The sequence below is a fragment of the Mandrillus leucophaeus genome, unplaced genomic scaffold (assembly GCF_000951045.1).
Source record: "Mandrillus leucophaeus isolate KB7577 unplaced genomic scaffold, Mleu.le_1.0 Scaffold76, whole genome shotgun sequence".
NCBI lineage: Eukaryota > Metazoa > Chordata > Mammalia > Primates > Cercopithecidae > Mandrillus > Mandrillus leucophaeus.
Window position 1 is genome coordinate 5,553,239 of NW_012108252.1, and position 21,480 is coordinate 5,574,718.

The following is a 21,480-nucleotide window of genomic DNA, read 5'->3' on the forward strand; positions in this document are numbered from 1 at the left end:
TGCAACCTCTGCCTCCTGGGTTCAAGTGATCCTCCTGCCTCAGCCCCTCTAGTAGCTGGGACTACAGGCGTGTGCCACCGTGCCCAGCTAATTTTTGTATTTTTAGTAGAGACGGGGTTTTGCTGTGTTGGCCAGTATGGTCTTGAACTCCTGACTTCAGGTGATCCACCCGCCTTGGCCTTCCAAAGTGATGGGATTGGATTACAGGCATGAGCCACCGCGCCCAGCAAAAAATCTATTTTCTTAGAGATACTCTACCTTTGCCTATGAACATAATGATCTGATGTCAATACATTCTGGACTGTTCAGAGTCACTTGCAAGTCAGCAAAAGGTCTGGTTGGTCTAGAACTGAACTAAGCCTAGTCCAGTGTCTGTTTGCAATCCTCTTCAGCAAGAAATGAAAAAGAAAGCTGCTAGAATGGAAACAGTATGAGTGGGAATGCAGAGGAGGGGACAGTGGTGAGAAATGCGGAGGAGGCAGAGGCTATGGAACAGATTGGATACCAGGAGGGAGAAGAGTGAAGGGTGCTGCTGAGGATCCCAGGTGAACTGTGGTGCTCATGAGTCAAGATAGAGGACAGGAGAAGCAGCAGTTGAGCAGAGATACAAGGTCCATTTTGCACATGTTGAGTTTGAGGTGATTGTGGGATATTCAGTAGAGACATACGGTGAGCAGTTAGATGTAACCATCGATGACTGATGGACGTTCCAGGATTTTGTGATATGGTCGTGATGCAAGGAAGGAATCACATCTCATGGAGCCCAGCTTTCTGGAATCTTCCTGCTTTCACTTTCCCACTTCTCTCTGGGGTGTACCCAGATTCGTCTTGTCTCACCTCAGGTGTTTCCTCCTTTCCTCTGATACCTTGGCATGCTTGCTAATGTTCATGCTCCCCGGGTCTCACCTCCCTAAAAAGGCTTGTCGAGGTATTTGCCCAAGCAAAGCTGATGGGCTCCTTCTTTTGCACAGCAACATTCCCTGCAACTGGGCTAATGGTGGGCTCAAGAGGTGTTGTCATTTAGAATCTCAGGACTTTATATCTGAAACACCAGCCTGCAGTATTGAAAACATGAGATCAATTCTGAAGTCTGTTTATTTGTTGTAATGCATATAAAGTTGGTCTTTTGAATGAATCAGGCTCATAAAGCTATATTGCCAGTTCAGGGAATGAGCCCCATAATAATCAGACACAGAAAGCTTTATTTCTGGTATAATCAGACACAGAAAGCTTTATTTCCGGTTCAGAGAGTGGATCTGTTTTTCAGTACAGTTTAATGTACATTTCTAGTTTGATGTTTTCTATTTGGTCAATCCCACCAAGTTGATAATGGCTCCCACAAGCCCATCTCTGAATCTTCCCCCCGTCCCTGAACTCATTGTCCTCCTAGAATCTAGAGATTTCTGATGACTCTTCTGAAACATAGAGCCATCCTGGGGCTTGAGCTCTCTGGCCAGGATCCCTCCTGCCTCAGCTACTCTGCTGAATACCAGTCACTGGGCAAATGCTAGTCTTTGTTTACCCTGATCCTCCTGTTCAGTGGCCGCCTCAGCGGTCCATTATGTAGGGCAGACAAGCTGCTGTCTCGGCAGTGAACCCATTGGGCCTCCCAACACTGTGACTAATTGTATTCCCTGTTCTCTGCTACCAGATGCAGTAAATTACATTTCCTCCCAGCTTCCCGACCTGCCAATCCTCTGTTCACGAACTGCAGAACCATCACCTGGGCAGGACGGGACCAGCAGAGCGGCTGGTAAGTCCTGGGGACCTTTGGACGCTAGGATGGTCCAAGGGACTTGCATTTCAGTGAGCTTTATTAATGAGATTAGTGCCCTGCTAGCCTTACATAGGGGGACAGCCTCAGCCCAGCCTCAGACGCAGCCTTCACAGTGGCCACACAAGGCAGGCACCGGCCCCAGATGGGTAATTGAGTACCCAATGGGAAGGAGTTCTGAGGAAATCATATGGCATTTCACCTCCGACTTCGGGGGAGTCTTTCTTTGGTGTTTGTGGTCCTTCTATCTGTGTTTATTCTCAAAGTTCATCTGTATTCTGCCTCTAGGGATTTTCATTTTCCTCATTGGAATTATACAAATTGAGAGAGCCATCCATGATGGAAGCTGGGTGGGAAATATTTTCAAAACCTATGGTATCTTTACAGAATCCTTTGGGAGTTGAGCTATTTGTATATTATGAATACATATATTCCTAAGTCTTCCCACTTCTGGAGTTCTTTCTTAGCCACTGTGGTATATTTGGGAGGAAAAGAAGCAATTTAAAGAACACATGTTTCTTGCTAATGTTTCTCACAATTGGAAATTTTACAAATAATACATTTATGAGTAAATTACATTTCCTCCCAGCTTCTGAGTGTTGAGTATAGGGAGAACCATGCTTTGCTCTGCTTAATGCAGACATGCCTCAGAAATCAGAAGTGGAAGGATGCAAACAATAAATCTCTATACCAGCCCTTATGATCTACACAGAAGTGCTGAGGGCTGGGGGTTAAATGGAAAAATGAATTGCCCAAGGTTGCATGGTTAGTTACAACATAAGTGAATTCAAATATGAGTATCAGATTCTGCTTTGCATATTCTAGGTAAGTGTATGTTTAAAATAAATCACATAATGACAGATTTTATAAGCTAAAACAATCATGGATGTTTAAGCCAGAGGAAATATTTTATATAGGCCAACCTGAATATTTTATGAAGCAAAGAATCCCTCCTTATTTTAATACAAAAATAAAATAAAAGTCAAGTAAGAATTAACGTAGTTGTCATGTCCACTGGCTAATTGAAATATCTGTTGGGCATCTCGGTAAACAACTTAGAAGATTACTAAGTCCCTCCCCTCTGAATTGTACAGACTCAGAGTCCTAGAGATGGATGGGACCGTCAGTGGTATCTGGTCAATCCAGAGCCAGTTCCACGTCTTCCTGGACAGTGACAGGATGGATAAACAGGAACCTGCAGCCTACAGTTATGCTTCAAAGGACTCACTGGCAGTCACTTTAACATTGAACTCTTTTAGTACTCCAGGGTGCACTTCTGAGGTCAACTTAGGTAAAATGTGTTTAAGAGTCACACACTTTCCCTCTAGTTATTAGAGACTTGGGTGTTGATGATTCCTGATAGCTATGGGTAAACAACTTCTCAGGTCCTCTGCACAAATTCCTGCACTTCAAAGGACATGGGATATGATCCAACATATGGATCAGCTCATGGGAGGGTAGGGACAGTGTATGAGAAATAATTTTAAGAGAGAGAAAAAGAATTTGAGCAGTGTGGGTAGTCAAAGAGTTTAAAGTTCAAGAGTAACACATGAATGTGATTGTAGTGCTGTGTAAGTAGGAATGCACATTATTTCCACAACCCAGCTCCCTTTATCTTTGAAGATCCTGCAAAACGTAATGATTTTAAAAGCCAATGCATTTGTAAAAGTATAATGTGATCAGAATCTTTTTAAAAGTAAGTTTACATATGTTTCTGTTGATGACTTAAGAGTTAATTTGCGCAAATGCATCTACTGTGGGATTACATATAAGTGGAGCTATGGAAGGAATTGTATTTGTTATGATGAACTCCTTTGTCCAGGCTGTTTAGGGAATGGGATGTTCAGATTCATGATCAATTGTGGTTAACAGTGACTACACAGAGCATGTGTGGCTTACCAACCAAGAGAATTCACTAGAATTCTCCTAGATACAGTCCATCTTGCTTTAGGAATGTCCTTTTGGAAATTTATATAAGTTCAGGGACATTTTGACAAATGTCACTTGTCGTTACTAAGTAGTATAACAAATATCCTGGTTGTTTGGAGTTTGGAAGGTTTGGGACTCTGTATAAATGGGAATTTATTTCGAATCATTACTTTTCAGAATTAGGAGACATCTATTCCAATCCTTTATCCAAACATTGAATCCTTGACATAGCAGCCCTGTGAAGAAGTCCTCAAACCCCAGTCACACACCTCTGTGATCCAAGCTTAATCTTCCTCCAAGTTACCCATTCCATCTCTAGTTGGTTCTGACTATTGGGAAATTCTTCCTCTGATGGAGCTATCATTTGTCTGCCTTCATCTTCCACTCACTTTTCCTTATCCTGCCCCCTGGAGCTATTCAGAACACATCTAAGTTCTAATTTCCCTTCAAGTGTTAGAAAATCACTGTTATTTCCTGTTTTTCCCAGATCCTCACTCTAAATCCCCTTCATGCTCACAGCCCCAGTCTCTCCAGCTGGTATTGAGATGATGAGATTGCCTTTAGACACTCTCCAGCATTCCCGTTCCTCCCATCTGAACGCTCTTCACTTGGTTGCTAGTCTACTTGATGTGTCATGCTCAGAGCTACCCAATGCCTCCTGAGCTAGGCTCCTCACCCCCAAAATAGAGCATGACGCTGCAGACCATGTGGCTGACTTTGCTGGCAACACGGCCTTTCAGCTTCAGTTTTGAAAGGCCTCAAAGTCATTTCATGTGTGCCACGTCAGCCTTGCTCCCTTTATCCATAGCATTGTTGTTTCTGAATCATTTCAGCTGAAATGTTCAGTCTGTTTCCCCTAGTTATACATATACTACTTCACCTGCTCATACATAGAAGGACCTACAGAATTCTTTTGTTTTTTAATCTCAAAAGGCAAAACTAAGCATGAGCTATGCACTTTTCTGTCCTTCGTAGATTTGCTATGACTATTAAATATCTTCTTGTTAGTTGTCTCTCAGGAATGTTCGGGGTTTCATGGAGGCACTGAGGAACCACAGCAGGAAGTCGGGGAGGGGAGTGATGTCATGGGATTTGACGGGGCTCTGACATTCCCTCCTATTTCAAACATGCGCAGTTCCTCCATCCTCGTGTTTACATATCATGTTTCCGCATCAGATTTCACTTGAATCTAGGGCTTAACAAGTTTTGAAAGTAGAAAACCCTCTTCTCTATTGTTAGGGTCTTTGTAGCTCATGATTATGGTATCCTCATAGCCTCACTTTGCTTCTCAGTTTAGTACCCCCTCAAACCTGAAAAAACAATCTTTTATTATTTTTTATCATCTCACTGCTAAAAATGTTGCATGTTGGAACCAAAGTCAGAGCCCTGTGGCACACCATTACAGATTTCTTGGGCCTTGATAACCCTAAATCGACATCTTTGGAGTATGATTATGCAACCACTAACAAGTTAATTGTCTTAACACCCAAGGCACAAGTTTCTGTGTAGTCCACAGGAATATAAGGGATTTTGTGATGATCCAAATACACTGGATCTTTTCAAATGCAATTTGCCTATTCTTTCCAGAGACCTTGAACAAAAAAGAAAATGAGATTAATCTGCATAGTTTCTGCTTGATGAGCCCATGCTGGCTCTTGGTCATCTCTGTTCTTTGAAGCACAACTTTAGAATTTAGCTAGCCATGATGTCAAGCTCCTTCTATATAGTTTAGAATCCCCTCATTTTCTTTTTTGAAAATCAGACCTTTGAGTGTCAGCTTCCAGCAGCTTTCCTGGTATTCAAGATTCTTGAGACAAATTCAACATGAGAACCGGGACCCTGATCCCAAAGCACTGACAGCCTTTATATCCCTGCAGTGCTTTATTATTTTCTAAGATTCTCCGCTTGTCTGGGCTTCACTTCCCCCCTTTCTGCCACTTTCTTTCCGGCACTTTACAGGCTGAAAGCTCTCCTTCTTGACCAAAAATAGAAGAAAAATCAGACATAAGAAATTGGCTTTCCTTTATTATCCATCAACATCACAACCTTGCTGACTTAGTTTTGTTACTACTAAGGTGTCTTGGAAAAACAATTGATTCACAGACATTTTTGATCACTGTTTTTTTTTGGCGGGAGTTTTTTATTGATACATAATAATTGTACATATTTATGGGGTACATGTGGTATTTTGATACATTCATACAATGTGTAATGATCAAAAAAGGGTAGTGAGGATATCCATTATCTCAAACATTTATCATTTCTTTGTGTTGAGAGCATTCAAAAATCTTCTAGCTATTTTGAAGTAGACGATAAATTATTGTTGGCTTTAGTCACCCTACTCTGCTATTGAACATTATAACTTATTTCTTCTATCTAACTATATTTTTGAAGTTAGAGATTGCGCTTTGGGATGAGAGGAAGAAGCCAATCGAAATTAATTTCCTCATTTTTATTGTCATTGACATCACAATAGTCATTTTTACATTTCCAGCCCAAAGAGAATATGTGAACACATATGTATATGTATAACCATTTGCTCAAAGGGATAAGACTACCCATATGTATGTTCATTTAACAAGTCAAGCTTGTGCATTGCTTGTCTATCACATGCCAGGTGCAATGCCAGCTCCTGGATGTTTCTTTAACTGAGATGACCCTGACCCCCCGTGGATGACACTTACTATCTGCTTCCTTCCTACTGTACTTTACACATCACTGACTGGTGAACCACGCAGGGTGTTCACAGCACCATAAAATATCAAAGTTGGATACCTTTCATTGTACAAATGAGAAAATGAAGCCCCAAAATGGGGTGTGATCTGGATAGGAATTCTGATCCTATCTTTCTCCCTCCTCCCATCTCCCTAACTAATGACAGCGAAGCATGTGGTGCTTATATTTTGTATATGGGCTCTCAGCCTGTTCCTCCTCCCGTAATCACAGCGAATGAAAGGAACTGAGCTGGGAAAAGCCTGAATCAATGATTGAACTTTCCATCCTCCTGGAATAGTCTTGTTTTGTATACTCTTGGACTGATGCTCAAATGTATTCATGTCCATTGCTCTTCCCGCCTTGCTTGTGTCTGTTACTCTTGTTCCCTCTTCTCTAGGCTCCCTACAGCCCTTACCATTGCTTTCTCTCTGCCAAAGGTGAAGGCAGCAGGCAACACGGTCATGTGTAGGGCCAGGGGGATAAATCTGAATCAGAACCAAACATTCTGTGCTCCTCAGACCCATCTGTCTGGGCCCTGCAGAGCAATCGCTTCTCTGCTCAAAACTCCCACCTTGGTTTTTAGGTGGGCACCTTCCCCAGAGTCCTCACACTCCACTCCGCACCTGGGTGTTTTCAGAACCTAGAGACTGGAATTCTCAACCTCCACTTAATGTCTGTACTCCTTCAGGGCATTTCCCTACTGATGAAAGAATTATTAGGGAGCAAGAACCAAGAAAACCAAATGAGGAGGCCCAAAATCAAAGTATTCATGCAGTCATTCATCTGTATCCCTTTGAAGAAGCTAGCAACATTGGTTCTTATTCTCTTTAATAAAAAGGGCATATTAAAATAAAATAAAATAATTTTTTAAAAGAGCATATTACTCAGCTGTCTCACTGGCTTCTTGGAAGGAGTAGCAAAAGTGTTTTATATACTCCAAGCTCATTGTCATCAATATATAAGGTTTGGAAATCAATAATTAAATACATAATTTAATAAAAGCATACTTCCAGATTTCAGCCAGCCTGTCAGTGAAACTTCCATTGAATTGTCTTCTATTTCTTGTCCTCCTTCTCCAGGTCCTTCATCCTGGAAAATTTCAAGAGCTTTCCTTCAAATACTTTTCTGTATGTCCATGTATGTTTCAAGATTTCTTTCAGGGCTCCCTCAACCCTCCACAGCACTCCCTCCTCATTTTTTTAATAAGATGAACAAAGGCACCCAGCCCTTTGACCCTCATCATTATACAAATTGTAGTGTACCTCTGACATGGAGAAGCTGGAGGGAAGACAGGGCAGGTTAGAGAGTATGCTTTGTGCTTTGTGGTTAGAGATGAAGGGATGATAAGCATGAGAGGCTGTTGGTATAAACATTTGGCAGCAATAGGAAGTAGAAGAGTTTTTAAAATTGTGTGCATCAAAAATAAGACATTGCACTGAAAACATAAGTCTTATTTTCCTACTGGTTCATATATACTCTAGTTCATGCTTTTGAATATTATTGGCTGACAACTGAAGCAAAATATAAGTGCTTACTCATAAAGACGACATTTAAACATTCACACCTCTTGCATGGCTTTCTAAAAGGCCTAGATAACATTCTCACATATGTATCCATGAAGACTAAATATTGCCTTTGGGTTAAGCCAGAGCTTCTCAAAGTGTTCACCTTTGTTACCCTTACTGGAGGAAAGAGTGAATGCAGAAAGGAATGTAGAATCATACTCTTAAGTGTGATTTGTGGTTCCTCTGAAGCCTTATGTTTTATCTAGGAAAAAAATACATATGCATTTTGTGACATAACATATCTAAGTTTATTTTATTATAAAATTATATAAAAATGCTTAAAATATTCTATGCTCATATTCTAGGAATATTGGAAGAGTAGTGTACAACATGTAAATATAAATATGTAACCCTAATAAAACCATGTCACATGTGGTTCAGTCCCAGAGCCATGTCACATTTAAAGAAATACAGCTTAAAATCACACACCAAAAAACCATTAAGAAGGTGTTCTGTTCTTTAACTATTTCTCCTGAAGGATATTAAAAGGGACCTTGGCTGGGTACGGTAGCTCATGCCTGTAATCTCAGCACTTTGAGAGGCTGAGGACGGTGGATCACTTGAGGTCAGGAGTCTGAGACTAGCCTGGTCAACATGGTGAAACCCCATCTCTACTAAAAATACAAAAATTAGCCAGGCATGGTGGCATATACCTGTAATCCCAGCTATGTGGGAGGCTGAGGCAGGAGAATCGCTTGAACCTGGGAGGCAGAGGTTGCAGTGAGCCAAGGTCGCACCACTGCACTTCAGCCTGGGTGACAGAGTAAGACTTTGTCTCAAAAAATAATAAATAAATAAATAAATAAATAAATAGGACCTAATTTATATCTCCACTAGGCAATACTTCTCATATTCGCTTTTCTTTCCTCCACATATCACCTGCTCTAAAACATCATTCACCACCACAAAATACTCCTTCTCTATCCGTATTTCACAGTTTTTACTCTCTCTCCCACGAAACTCCTTTCTCATCAGTGTATATGTGGATGTACTTAACCTTTCCAGCAAAGAACTTTTCATCATCCTCTCTCCTTTCTTCCAGTCTCTGATTCTAGAACAGGCAAAGATTAAAATGAGAGAAAATTGGACCAACAATGATCCCAGCATTCTCATTGGGTGGGCAGAGGGATAGGGACATCTGTAAACATCCCCTTGGTAATAATTTGTATTTTTATCCTATCACATATAGATATAAAAATAGAAATATTTTGTTCTATATTCTGTATTGATTGCAGGCCAATGTGTGGATTTGATCACAGATTACTGAATGTTTGCAGAATAATTATTGTACCTACAAACTAACAATTATTACTTTCCTTATTTATAACTATGTCCCATGAGTGTTTGTTCATAGTGATAAGATATAATATTCTAATCCCAGACTGTGCTTTTTAAAATAAGTGTAATATTTCAAGAACAGGCTTTTGGAGTCCATGCAAATTTTAAATACCTATTCTATTCCTCTGATGGCACATTTTGTGAGAAATCAGGAACTAACTGAGATAAATGTTTATTTGGATACACTGTCATTGTGTGTGCCCATGCACCTCTATGACAAATATTGGTTGGCCTCCCATTGAGTCACTTGAGGAAACTTGAGATCTTTACGCTGAACAAGTGAAACTTTCAAAATGGATCTGATGAAAACCAAATATGGGATTTTGTTTAATAATCTTTTTAGTTAAGTGTTAACCAGGAACAGATTGTATCTTATTATGCAAGCAGATGGAACAATATCATCACTGTTATTATTGCAAACAAGTTCAAACATTAATTACTGTGTGTACCGTTTCATTGGTGTCATATTATACCCAGTATTTGTTACTAGATTACAACAATCATATTAGACTCTTGAATTATTAGCCTTTGTTTCACAGATGTGTATATTAGGTACCTACTATACAAATGGCTCTAAGGTAGGTGCTGACAGGGAGGGGGCGTCATGGATAGGTGTTCGGCAAGAAACTAACCCTCAAAAGATCCTAAAAATCTATGAAGCTGATGAAACATTCCCACAAATAATTATACAGCTGAGTGGTAACTGTTAAGAGCCTTCACAGAAGTTTAGAAAAAGTATTGAGAAAATTTGAAGAAGAGAAGGATGACTTAGAGATGGAAGGATCAAAGAAAGTGTATGGAAGAGGAGGCAGTTGACCTTGGCGTTAATCAATGGGTTATATTTGGATATGTAGAAACTCAAAACAAAGGCATTTCAGGAGAAGGGAATCTTAACAAAAGCAGGAGATATTTAAGTCTGGGATGGTGTTATTTGGTTGTGCTAAAGGGAAAACGAGCAGTAGAACATATGGTTGAAAAGAGAGTTTGGATCTTCTTAACACAGGGAACTTATTCAGAAAGAGGTAGGGACTCAAGACAATGATAAGCAGACATGGGCTAGATCTCTAGCATTCTAGAGGAGCAACAGGAGGCTATCTAGGCAGAGGGACAGCAGACACACGACTGAGCAGCCGTGGGAGGAAGTTGAGTGTCCTGGGAATAGTGAGAAGTTGTTATGGCCACAATGTGTTAAGAATGAGAAAGCCCGCAAGACAAGGCTAGAAAGGAAGGTTGCAGACACATCCTGAAGGGAACTATATGCCATGCTGGGGAGTTTGGTGTTTATTTTCTAAAGACACAAGAAACCAACAAAGGGTTTATGACTCAAGTAACTGTGGGCAGGATGGAGCACAGGCTGTCAGGGGTCGGCAAAATTTTTGTATAAATGGCCAGATTTTAACTATTTTAGACTTTGTGGACCATATAGTCTTTGTCGCACATTCGTTGTTTTCTTTCTCTTTTCTCTTTCCTTCCTCCATCTTCTCCTCCTTTTCTCCTCCTCCTCCTCCTTTTTTTTTTTTTTTTAAATAAACACAACCCTTTACAAATGTAAAACCACTCTTAGCTCCTCTGGCCATACAGAAACAGGGTCAGGCTGTCTTTGGCCCTCTGGCCACAGTTTGCAGTCTCCTGGACTCTAGAGCAAGAAGACAGAAGTGTTAGGTGAAATAAAAAACAAGGCTGTTGTGCAGAGAGCAGAGGAGAGCCTGAACTAAGGCCTTGGTGATAGAAATGGTGGTGAGGAGATGGATGAGATATATCTGAAGTAGAATTATTTACTGTCAGTGAGTGTTTGGCTGTAAGAAAGTAGGAAGAAAAGAACAAGTCAGACGTGATTCTCAGGCCTCTGGCTTGAGAGACTAGGTAGCAGTGCTGCTGTTATTTGGCACGGAGACTGTGGAATAGTTTTGACAGAAGGAACTGGAGTCAGTTTGGAAGCTGCTGAGTTTGATGGGTTCATGGCACATCCAGATAAAGGGCACTTGGAGCCTGGTGGCTCTGTGGGCCTGGTGCACAGTTTCTTCCCATCCGGGAAGCCTATGAGAAACCAATTTGGAAGTATGAGGTGTCACAAGAGTCTATAGGACAGGAAAGAGCTGTCCTTAGCAACCTCAGACTGGCAGCAAGATTTGGGATGAATTAAAAAGGATACAAGACTGAGAGGCAGGGGCAAGGGGAGGGGGAGACCAGGTAGGAAGTTCTTCCAACAATCTAGGGAAGAGGAATTGAATGTCTTACATCGAGTAGTAGCAATGGAACAAAAAGAAGACAACAGATGGGAAAGCTATTATAGGCAGCAGGACTTGGCACTCTGTGCATGGAAGATGAAAGAGGCCTTCTGCGATCATTGTCTTCAAATTCCACTGTCCTATTGTGATGTTACTTCTGTCTTGTGCTTTTCTTAGTTCTTATGTTAGGTACCTAGCTTAGTGACTGAAGTACTCACCGGGCACATAATATGAATGCTCTCATGCCTTTTCAATTGTTGAAAATATTCTATTGTATAGTACAGTGGAGGATAGCCATTTCCCACCTTGAAAAACCTTTGTGGAAATGTAAAGAAAATGAAAACACTTGATGAAAGAGGTTTTTTTATTTATTTAAAATTTTGGAACTGGAACACATTTAAACCAAGGGTTTGTAAATTGTCTGTCAGCTGGGGAAGGCCTCAATCAAGGTAATTTGCATGTTGCCAGCCTCCCTGAAATTCTTCACACCAAGATCTAAAGTCTGTTGTGCCCTTATTTTAGCAGATCTTCCTTAAATGTGTGAGTGCCATTGAGATATAGCAACTGTGCATCTGTCTTCCCAGTGCTTTAAACTGCTGTGTTAAAATACAGATATAACCACCTTTGTTTACAGTGCGCACCTCACTCTAACACTCAAGATGCTTGGCAGTTAGAATAGAAAGGGCACAAAATCTTTTTTTTTGTCTGTTTGGCAATTAACCATTCACTGGCTTTTTTTGTTGTAACATGCACTTCCTTTCTCTTGTTTTCATTCAAGCTGTGTACGCCATGGAAATTAATGTGGAGAAAGACAAACAAACAGGAGAGACCAAGATTCTCTCTACATCTACCATTGGCCCAGAGGGGGTTCATCAGAAAGGAGTCAAAGTCTATGATGATGGTACCAAAGTAGTGTATGAGGTGCACTCAGGAGGCACCGTAGTAGAAAATGGAGTGCACAAATTAAGCGCAAAGGATGTAGAAGAGCTTATTCAGAAGGCTGGACAATCAAGCTTAGGAGGAGGGCACGTGTCCGAAAGGACTGTGATTGCAGATGGGAGTCTCAGCCATCCCAAGGAACACATGCTCTGCAAAGAAGCCAAGTTAGAAATGGTACATAAGTTTAGGAAAGACCATTCTTCTGGGAACCCAGGGCAGCAGGCCCAAGCCCCCACCGCTGCAGGGCCAGATGCAAACTTGGATCAGCCAGTCACCATGATTTTTATGGGCTACCAAAATATCGAGGATGAAGAGGAGACAAAAAAGGTGCTAGGCTATGATGAAACCATCAAGGCAGAATTGGTCCTCATTGATGAAGATGATGAGAAGTCATTGAGGGAGAAGACAGTGACGGACGTGTCCACTATTGACGGGAACGCGGCTGAGCTTGTGTCCGGGAGGCCAGTCTCAGACACCACAGAGCCCTCATCCCCAGAAGGGAAGGAAGAGAGCCTAGCCACAGAGCCAGCCCCAGGTACCCAAAAGAAAAAGCGCTGTCAATGCTGTGTTGTCATGTGACCACTTCTTTCTTCTCCTTTCTTCTGGGCAGCCTGTACTCTCCATCACTCACGTAGACCTCACTGTACCACTAACTGCAATACTGTGAACTGGAAGCAAACACCTGCCTTGCCTTGCAGTTGGATTGCTTTGATCTCTCTCATTTTTCTCCTTTTCCTCACCTGAGAGACAACGTGCATGTGTGTGCTTCATTCTCTCCAAGAACTTGCTTTTCCTCTAAACCTTTCCTTGTGTCTTCAAGAGTGAATCACTTCCTTCCTGCTCGATTGGAATGGACTCTTCGTATCAGCCAGTGATATGGTAGCCTTAACTCACTTGACTGGAATTGAACCCATTGGCACTGGGGGTTTCATTTTGTAGTGTGTTCCTGTAACGTAGTCACACACTGCCATGTCCCTGGTTTCTCACTTGCCTCCTTTGCTGTGGATCTTTGTTTTTATATCTTGTGTGGCAAAATGCTGTTGGCTCTAGCCGGTTGCTAGTGTAGCCAAAAGTGGACCTTACTTAGTCTGTCTGATCTAGGGTGATGCTTTTTGCTGCCTTACATAAGCTTCCAGATTACAGTATTGTGCATTTGTGACTTTCTTTCTGTTAAAACTGAAATGAAGTCGATGTAGAAGAACCCAGAGCTTGTCACAGCTGAAATGTAGGGACTGATTCCATAACCTGCCCATCAGCGGTTGTCTCTCTTTCTATGGTTTAACCGATGAACCCTTTATATAAGAAGCACCATTTAAAAATTTCTAAGGACATGAAACAAACATTGTTTGAAGCATCAGTAGCAATTGATCTCCAAACTTAGGCAAATTCACAAGCCTTGTTTCTATTCTCTTAAAAAAATGTAAATTTTTATATTGTTTCTTTTTTCATGGACATTTTCTTGTCATGTTAATCTATTTTCAATGAGGGGATCATCTTGAGAAGTATCTTTGCAGTGACCATATTTTTAAAACAGTCTTTCCAACATACAGTGGTTGCCATGATGCTCCCACTTCATCATGGATGGTGCTGTAATGCATTAACTGTTCATCTCATGCCCGGTTGATTACAAAGCCTTGCATCTGTACTCTTTTCTTTCTGGCCCCATGAGAAAGAAAATGTTTTAGGTAACTTCAACTTGTAGGTTTATCTACCCTTCAAAAAAAAAAAAAAAACTTTAAAAAACTTATGAAAATTAAGAAAGACCTGTCTTTTCAATGTTAAACACTTAATTTCATAACAAATATTGAGTGGCACATAGCTGAGCTTATTAGGGCATTGTTTTTGTTTTTAGCTTCTGGAAATTCCAGAAGAGCAAAGAATATTTTTTATCTAGAACACAATGAACAGTTTTTGAAATACCTTCTCAGCACTCCCCCAAAGCAAAAAGCCACAAATGTAGTAAAACCAAAGGGAAACAATTTAATAAAGTAACAATAATATAGTAATGAAATAAAGATATAACATAACTGGTTTTAATAAGAGTTATCTTAACTTTATTTGCCCAAACATTTATAGCATTGTTATGAATTATTCATAAAGTTATGTCTCATAGTATATAGTTTTGAAAAAACATATGATATACTACATCAAGTCTAACTTCTGTGGAAAGTAGATCAGAAAAAAATAAGATAGTCTTGAGAGAATTTTATTATAGAAGCTGTCTAATTTGACCTATTTCGCTTACTCAGTGCTAAATATATATATTTTTTAAATTTCCTGGCTTGAAATTATATTTACTTCAATAGGAAAGGTAAAAACATCAGTTTTTACTTTTCAAAGTTAATTTTCTGAAATAATTGCATTTTAATGAGCACAAAATGGGTCGCTTTATTATACTTATTTTGTTTACACCTATATGTAAACAGAAAAAGTTAAAGAAGAGAAAAATAAAGGAGCTAAGTTCTGCTGTTGAAGATTATTTCATCCAAGGCTTGGTTTTGAATAACTGAGGGAAATATCTCTAAATCTCAAGTTCATCAAAACAGCTGCAATGGAATAAAACTGCTCTTTTATCGAGAAACCTGGTTTGGATGCCTATAAATTGCGCTACTCTCAGCTTCATTTTCCTGAGTACATGGTCGTTGAAGCATCATTTAGACATCACATAAAATGGCCTGCAGATAAACCTGTTTACATAGAGGGAGAAAACAGTTTCAATGTCTTGGACAATCTGTTATTTTAATTATTTACTTAAGAAAGAAACAATCTAAAAGTTTACCATAGCTTATCTTTTTTACTCATTTGGGGATTCAAGCTATTCAATGTGAGTTTTAAAAATGTAAGCACAGTTAGTGAGTGAAATGGTAGAATGTAGAACCCTTGAGCTTGCTGGTTGATAAACAGAATCAATCTTCCAGAACAGATGATTCCCTGAAGGGACCTACCCTTGCCTAAGTGAACTAGTTATTCATAAAGAAAATGTTCTGCCCATCTTACTACAACACTACACACAAGAACTAAAAGATTAATGATTATCTGTATTCTCTTCACTAATTACTATTATGGGGGGATAATGATTAGCAAATTATATGAATTCGAGTTCTCTCTGTACTTTTATTAGTAAAGCTTATGATTTAATGGACTTTGAAGTAAGATGTGTTACCTTTATTCAAGCTATTTGTAGCCACAGTAAATGAAGGTGTGTTTGAATATGGCATATATATTTGCATATATCCCATCATTTTCCTGTCATAATGGGGGATTCAGGCTTAGCCAGTACTTCTACGGGATGAGACCTAAAATCTCACCTATAGCAGCAAGTAACTACCCTTCGTGATGATAGTGTACATGGAGCTGTGATTGTGAACATGCTGCCTTTCCTGCTGCCGTTGGCATTCTCTCTATAAATTTTATTACGTGTGGTATCACACTCTCCAAAAATGCAGGGTATTTGGTTACATAACCAGACTAATGAAAGAATCAGTAACGAAACTGCAAAACCAAGATCTTTTTTGAGCTAATGTTTAGTTGGGCTTTCCTTTAAAATCATGTAATCAGGCCGGGTGCAGTGGCTTACACCTGTAATTTCAGCACTTTGGGAGGCCGAGGCGGATGGATCACCTGAGGTCGGGAGTTCGAGACCAGCCTGACCAACATGGAAAAACCCCGTCTCTACTAAAAAAAAAAAAAAAAATTAGCCAGGCATGATGGTGCATGCCTGTAATCCCAGCTACTCGGGAGGCTGAGGCAGGAGAATCGCTTGAATCTGGGAGGCAGAGGTTGCGATGAGCCGAGATGTGCCATTGCACTCCATCCTGGGCAACAAGAGCGAAACTCCTTCTCAAAAAATAAACAAACAAATAAATAAATAATCAGTTCCCTTTAAATAGAAAGAGGAGAAAAAAATAAAAGGAGGGGTATCTCATTTGTATATAAATAGATTTTCAATGGCATTTAATGAAAGATTCTTTAATAGTTAAAATGATAAAGATTAATTCTACATATCTTGAAAAATCTTAATGACTTCTGTATTCTTAACTTCTTAAAAATATTTTCTTTCTTTTAGTGTGCAATAAGACAAACTAAGGGGAATTTTTTCAGCTTGTATCTCTTTTACCCATATTATTTTCCTTACATAAGCAAAAAAATAATAATTGCCTCTAAAACTGATTTGACAATGTCTAGTGACATCATTTAATATTGGTGATAGGGAGGAAGAGAAGGTAGGGAATGCCCTTATGGCCAAACCTAAAACACAGTTTCCTTGAGCCTTCTGAGCAATCTTAGAATTATTCAAAACTTTCGGGAAACTCAAATTCTATTAATTTGATTTGGTTCCTTTCTGAAATGTTAATAGACATGTATTTGCTTAAAATGTCTACCTATTCCATTTAATTTCCTGCTGATAAATGTATTTTATCTACAAGCAAGTAGAATATTTTGTTTTGGTTAGAGTCAAGTTTTTATAAAAGGAGGGGAAGTATATAAAGAGAGTTTCCTAGAGATACAATATCATCTCTGGAGCAAAATGTTGAGGCCAAGTGTAAAAACAGACTATTTCTCTTTACTTCCTGCAGAATTTCATTTCAAGGGACCACAGCACACCCTTGAAAATTACCATTTATTTAATGCCAGTTGAACCAATGGTAGCAAAAGAGGAGGGAGGGAACATGGTCATAGAGACAAAATCTAACTACTATACCAGGTCTTCCTTTGTAAGAAATATTAGCCCTGTCAATATAAAACGCAGATGGACATAGACAGAATAAGCATCAAGGACTTTTTATTATTGACTTGAAATCTAGAAGCTCAGTCATCTCTGTTCATCCCTGGACCCACTGGAGAGTTTTACTCACTAACAGGTCCTTTCCTGGAAGAAATAATCTCATCTCCTGCAATATTAGTTTACAACAAAAATCATTCCAAAGTGAGCCATTTCACATTGTATTTTTGCCATATGCACATTTGCTATTGAAACCATAGATTCTCGGCATATGTAAGACATAGGTGTTTCAGAAACTTCATAAATACACAATCTTTCGGGTGCTCCTCAATTTCTTAATCAAGGTATATAGAACTCCAGTGATTAGCATAGAACCTGAAAACATCCTTTGTTCTATTGGATAGTACAACACAGCAAGAGCACAGAGTTATTTATATAATAAAACAAGTAATGAGGAAGATGGGATGTTTGATTCCTGCTACCACCAGTTCACTTCACAAAGGCCTTCTTCTGGTATTACCAGGAAAACTTTCCTGCATTTTCTAGGGAAAAAGAAAAGTCGTTTATTAGGAGCACAATGCAGATATGTATGTGTGTTTTCATAGCTTCAGCAAACTTCTTAATAAAATTCCCATTTCAACAAAAACCAAAATACTGATTGTTTGAATGTAGAAAGGTATAGAATAAAGACTACATCCTGAAAGTCGCAAAGGGGAATTTTACCAGGGCTCCTTAGACCAGCGCTCCCTGCATAATTTTTATATAACTTAAGTAAGCCTCTGCTTCCCCTCTCCCTTCTAGTCTACCATAAGAAGGTCGGAACTGTCGCACGAAAGAACTTGCTTTCAATATGAAAATATAATATGTAATTTTGGGGACTGCAGACTTTCTGCATCAAAGATGTGGACAGCCTTAACTTTTATAAAAATAATTTTTCAATGTTCTCTTTTACTAACCAGGAAAACAAGATGTTTTCTGAAATTAATGACTTTTTCTATTTTGTGTCTGTTTTCTAAGTTTTTACAGGTTGAGGTATAAAGGGTTGTCTTCTCCTCATATTGCCTCTTCATAATCACCTGGGGCTATTTTTTGCAAGTCACTGCATTTTTACAAAAAAATAAAATAAAAAGTGTATCTCACAAATCATAAAAATTCTCCCTAGACTTCAGACAGTCCTTCTGGAGTGAAAGAATAGAAATACAGAAAGAAAAGAATTACAGGGTGGCTTTCTTTTTATTTTCCTATGGTTAATGTACTGTATGGTATATATGTTTACAGAATGTATCTGCCTTGTGATGTTAACAAAATGAATGACAAAAAAATAGTACTGATGTGCCATTTGACAGTTTGCCTTAGCATCACTGTTTATGTTCTTCTTTTCTGTCCTTTTAAAAAAAAACGCAGGTTGTATTCCAAAGCTGTATTAACACAACATTCTCTTCCCCACTCCTACCCAGCCTTCTTCAGAGCTGTAAGTTTCATTACAGGAGCATTGAGGCAGAACCTTGCAGGTGTGGTCCAAAGGGGCTAAAGTGGGCATAGGTTGGGATTTACTTCTGCCTGTCTACCAACCAAACGCGTATCTGTGTTCTCATATGAGCCTGCAAAATCGCACCCTGCCTTTCGGGGAGACAGGCCACATGGAGTGCATGACCTCTTGCAGTCATCTCCTCACAGTCCTTCCCACTGTGAGAGAAGGAAACTTGCAGACACCCAACTGGGTCTGGGAGCATATTTTTAAGCACAGCTGGCATTGCTTGAAAAAGCAAGAGAGATGGACTCAAATTCTATAATTGAGCCATGACTGAGGAATGTGCCCATTCGTTATAGTCTAAGATGAGTAGGATGATATGGGTGGGAATAGGAGTGGCTGTAGAAATGGAATATTTTACATTTATGTATTTTTTTAAGGAATAGTATTTTTATAATGAAATCTATATGCATTATGGAGCTTGAGTTTGAAAACACCCTTGATTGACTGAGCTATTTCTTCATTCCATTAAAGGTAACATTCTGGGGAGTCCTATAGCACTAGGCCATGCCTTGGGGGCATGAACAAAGGGCCTGTCACTTGGCCTTGCACTGCCATTACATGAGATCCAGTGTTTCCAAATAGGCATTGGTTGGAAGATCGAGCTTTCTACACCTGCCATTAGGTAGATTAGATAGACGACTTGATAGCTCTGTGGGCTATACCTTTAGTAATATATAATAATCTTTGGGAAGGAGATAGCTATTTTAAATGCAAGCAAAGCCCAGAAACTATCAAAGTCTAAATCTTTCACATATTTAAGGAGTAATTGCCACATTTGAGGTTAAGGGACCACTCACTCTGGTGCATTTGAGAAAAATATATGAAACGGTGAGTCAGAGCCCTCTGACCATCTTCAGTCTATACATAAGCAGACAAACCACCAACATAAATCTTACAGGAGCCAGACGTGGTGGCTCATGCCTGTAATCCCAGCACTCTGGGAGGCCAAGGCAGGAGGATAGTGTGAGCCCAGAAGTTCAAGACCAGCCTAGGCAACATGGTGAGACCATGTTATTTAGTCTCTACTAAAAAATACAAAAATCAGCCAGCATGGTGGCGCACACCTGTAGTCCCAGCTACTTGTGAGACTGAGGCAGGAGGATCGCTTGAGCCCAGGAGGTGGAGGCTGTAGGGGGCCGAGGTCTCGCCACTCCATTCCAGCCTGGGCAACAGAGCAAGACTCTGTCTCAAAAAAAAAAAACCAACAAAAAACAAAAAAACAATTATCAGATATTATTGGCCTTCTACATAACACAGGGCTGTACCGTATTTTTAGTTAAGTAGATACAGGAAAAGATTGTCTTTATCCACAAAGGAGATTCTGAATTTTTAGAGTTCCTGAATATTTTCCCCCAAGTTTCTGTCAAATTCCTGAAGTCTCATCCCTATCACACTCAGTTTTCTGAAGCTCTTCCCCAACACCTGCTCCTCTATCTCGCAGACAGAGTTGTCATGTCTCAGAAACACTCACCACTCTTGTGAGACTCTCTTCCCAAGCATCATCCTTCCTCAGGATGAGGCCTTTTTCTACTACCCAAGAGATCAAGACCCTTTTTCTAACAAGACAAGGTTATATCTACTCCATTTTCAAGAGAAATAACCCCTCTGGTTCCCATGCAAATCGTTTAAATTCCTTCATCACCAGAATCTCTCCAACAGGCCCAACTCCAGCCCAGCTGTGAACATTGCTGTCATGGAGACAACTCCAAAAATGAAAGAACTATGCAATTGCCTGAAGGTGCTAATGGAGAGCCAGTTTACTCTAATCTCTTATTACTAAGGAACCTCTCGGTTTTGAGATTAAGTGGGCAGGGAGACATCCAGTCACTTAGTTTTGCAATGACAGGTCTTGATATACACACAGGCCACCAGGCAATGCCTGATCCGAACTATTCTGTATGTAGCTCCAACTCCAATTCTGTGATATCCTATTCTGGCAGGTGGGAAGAGTTCTATTCTTTGCAGGGTTCTGGAACATTCTTTCCTCCTCTCAAGCTCCTGACTTAGGAGAGTCAAAATCATACAGGGGTTCCAGAAAATGTTGTGTCTGATGCAGCTTTTCAGTGAATGTAGGTTGTTGGTGAAATTTTCAGCTTTAGCATCTCACTCGGGGTGAGTGACGTCTCTGTAAATACTTTCATTTGTGGTTGGTTGGTGGGGGTGGGGTGGGAGCCTGTCGTGCTTACTCTGAATTAGCTTACTGGGCTAGCTGCTGTACTTTGTAACCCGAAGTGTACTTTGACTGTTCTGTTTCCTTCAGATGAAAAACAAAATAAAAACTGACTTCAGAAAAGACACTGCCAGCGACAGCTGATGCTGTACTTGTAGCTTCTCTCTGTTCCTCTGTACAGTATTAATAGACAATAAACTGCCTTTTCACTGCATCTACCTCTGTGTGTCTGTGCCCTGATTCTTTCCCCTTCTCACCTGCCACTAGCGGACTTCAGGCCAGACTGTGTTGGGAGCACCTTCTGCTGTTCACTAAAACTAAACACTAACCCAGTGCCTCTCAAACTCCAGCGTGCTTCAGAATCACCCGGGGGTACCTGTTAACAATGTGGAAGCTTAGTCGCACCTCTGGAACTCAGATTCCGATTCCCAGGTGGGGCCCAGTAGCGTGCATTTGTAATAATGTCTCCAGGTGATTCTGATGCATTGGTACCTGGACCACCGGTTTGGGTGCCCCTTAGTGGGAATCCTCATGGCCCACCTGTTGTAGTTGGTTTCTACACTAA

The 21,480-nt window shown here is 40.1% G+C and overlaps 1 protein-coding gene across 4 annotated transcripts in view; it reads left to right on the top strand.

Annotated features, from left to right (window-relative positions):
* The window catches only part of PALM2 (paralemmin 2), a 322,636-nt gene extending 301,503 nt beyond the window's left edge, over nucleotides 1-21,133 (top strand). Inside the window, exons 7-8 of one of the 4 annotated variants that reach the window (XM_011966379.1) lie at nucleotides 1,652-1,753; nucleotides 12,328-13,067. In XM_011966379.1, coding sequence (XP_011821769.1) covers nucleotides 1,652-1,753; nucleotides 12,328-13,067 — 842 coding nt within the window. Of the gene's footprint in view, nucleotides 1-1,651; nucleotides 1,754-12,327 lie in introns of all 4 variants that reach the window. The other 3 variants (XM_011966380.1, XM_011966381.1, XM_011966382.1) reach the window with 3 other exon arrangements.
* The last annotated feature ends 347 nt before the right edge of the window (nucleotides 21,134-21,480 follow it).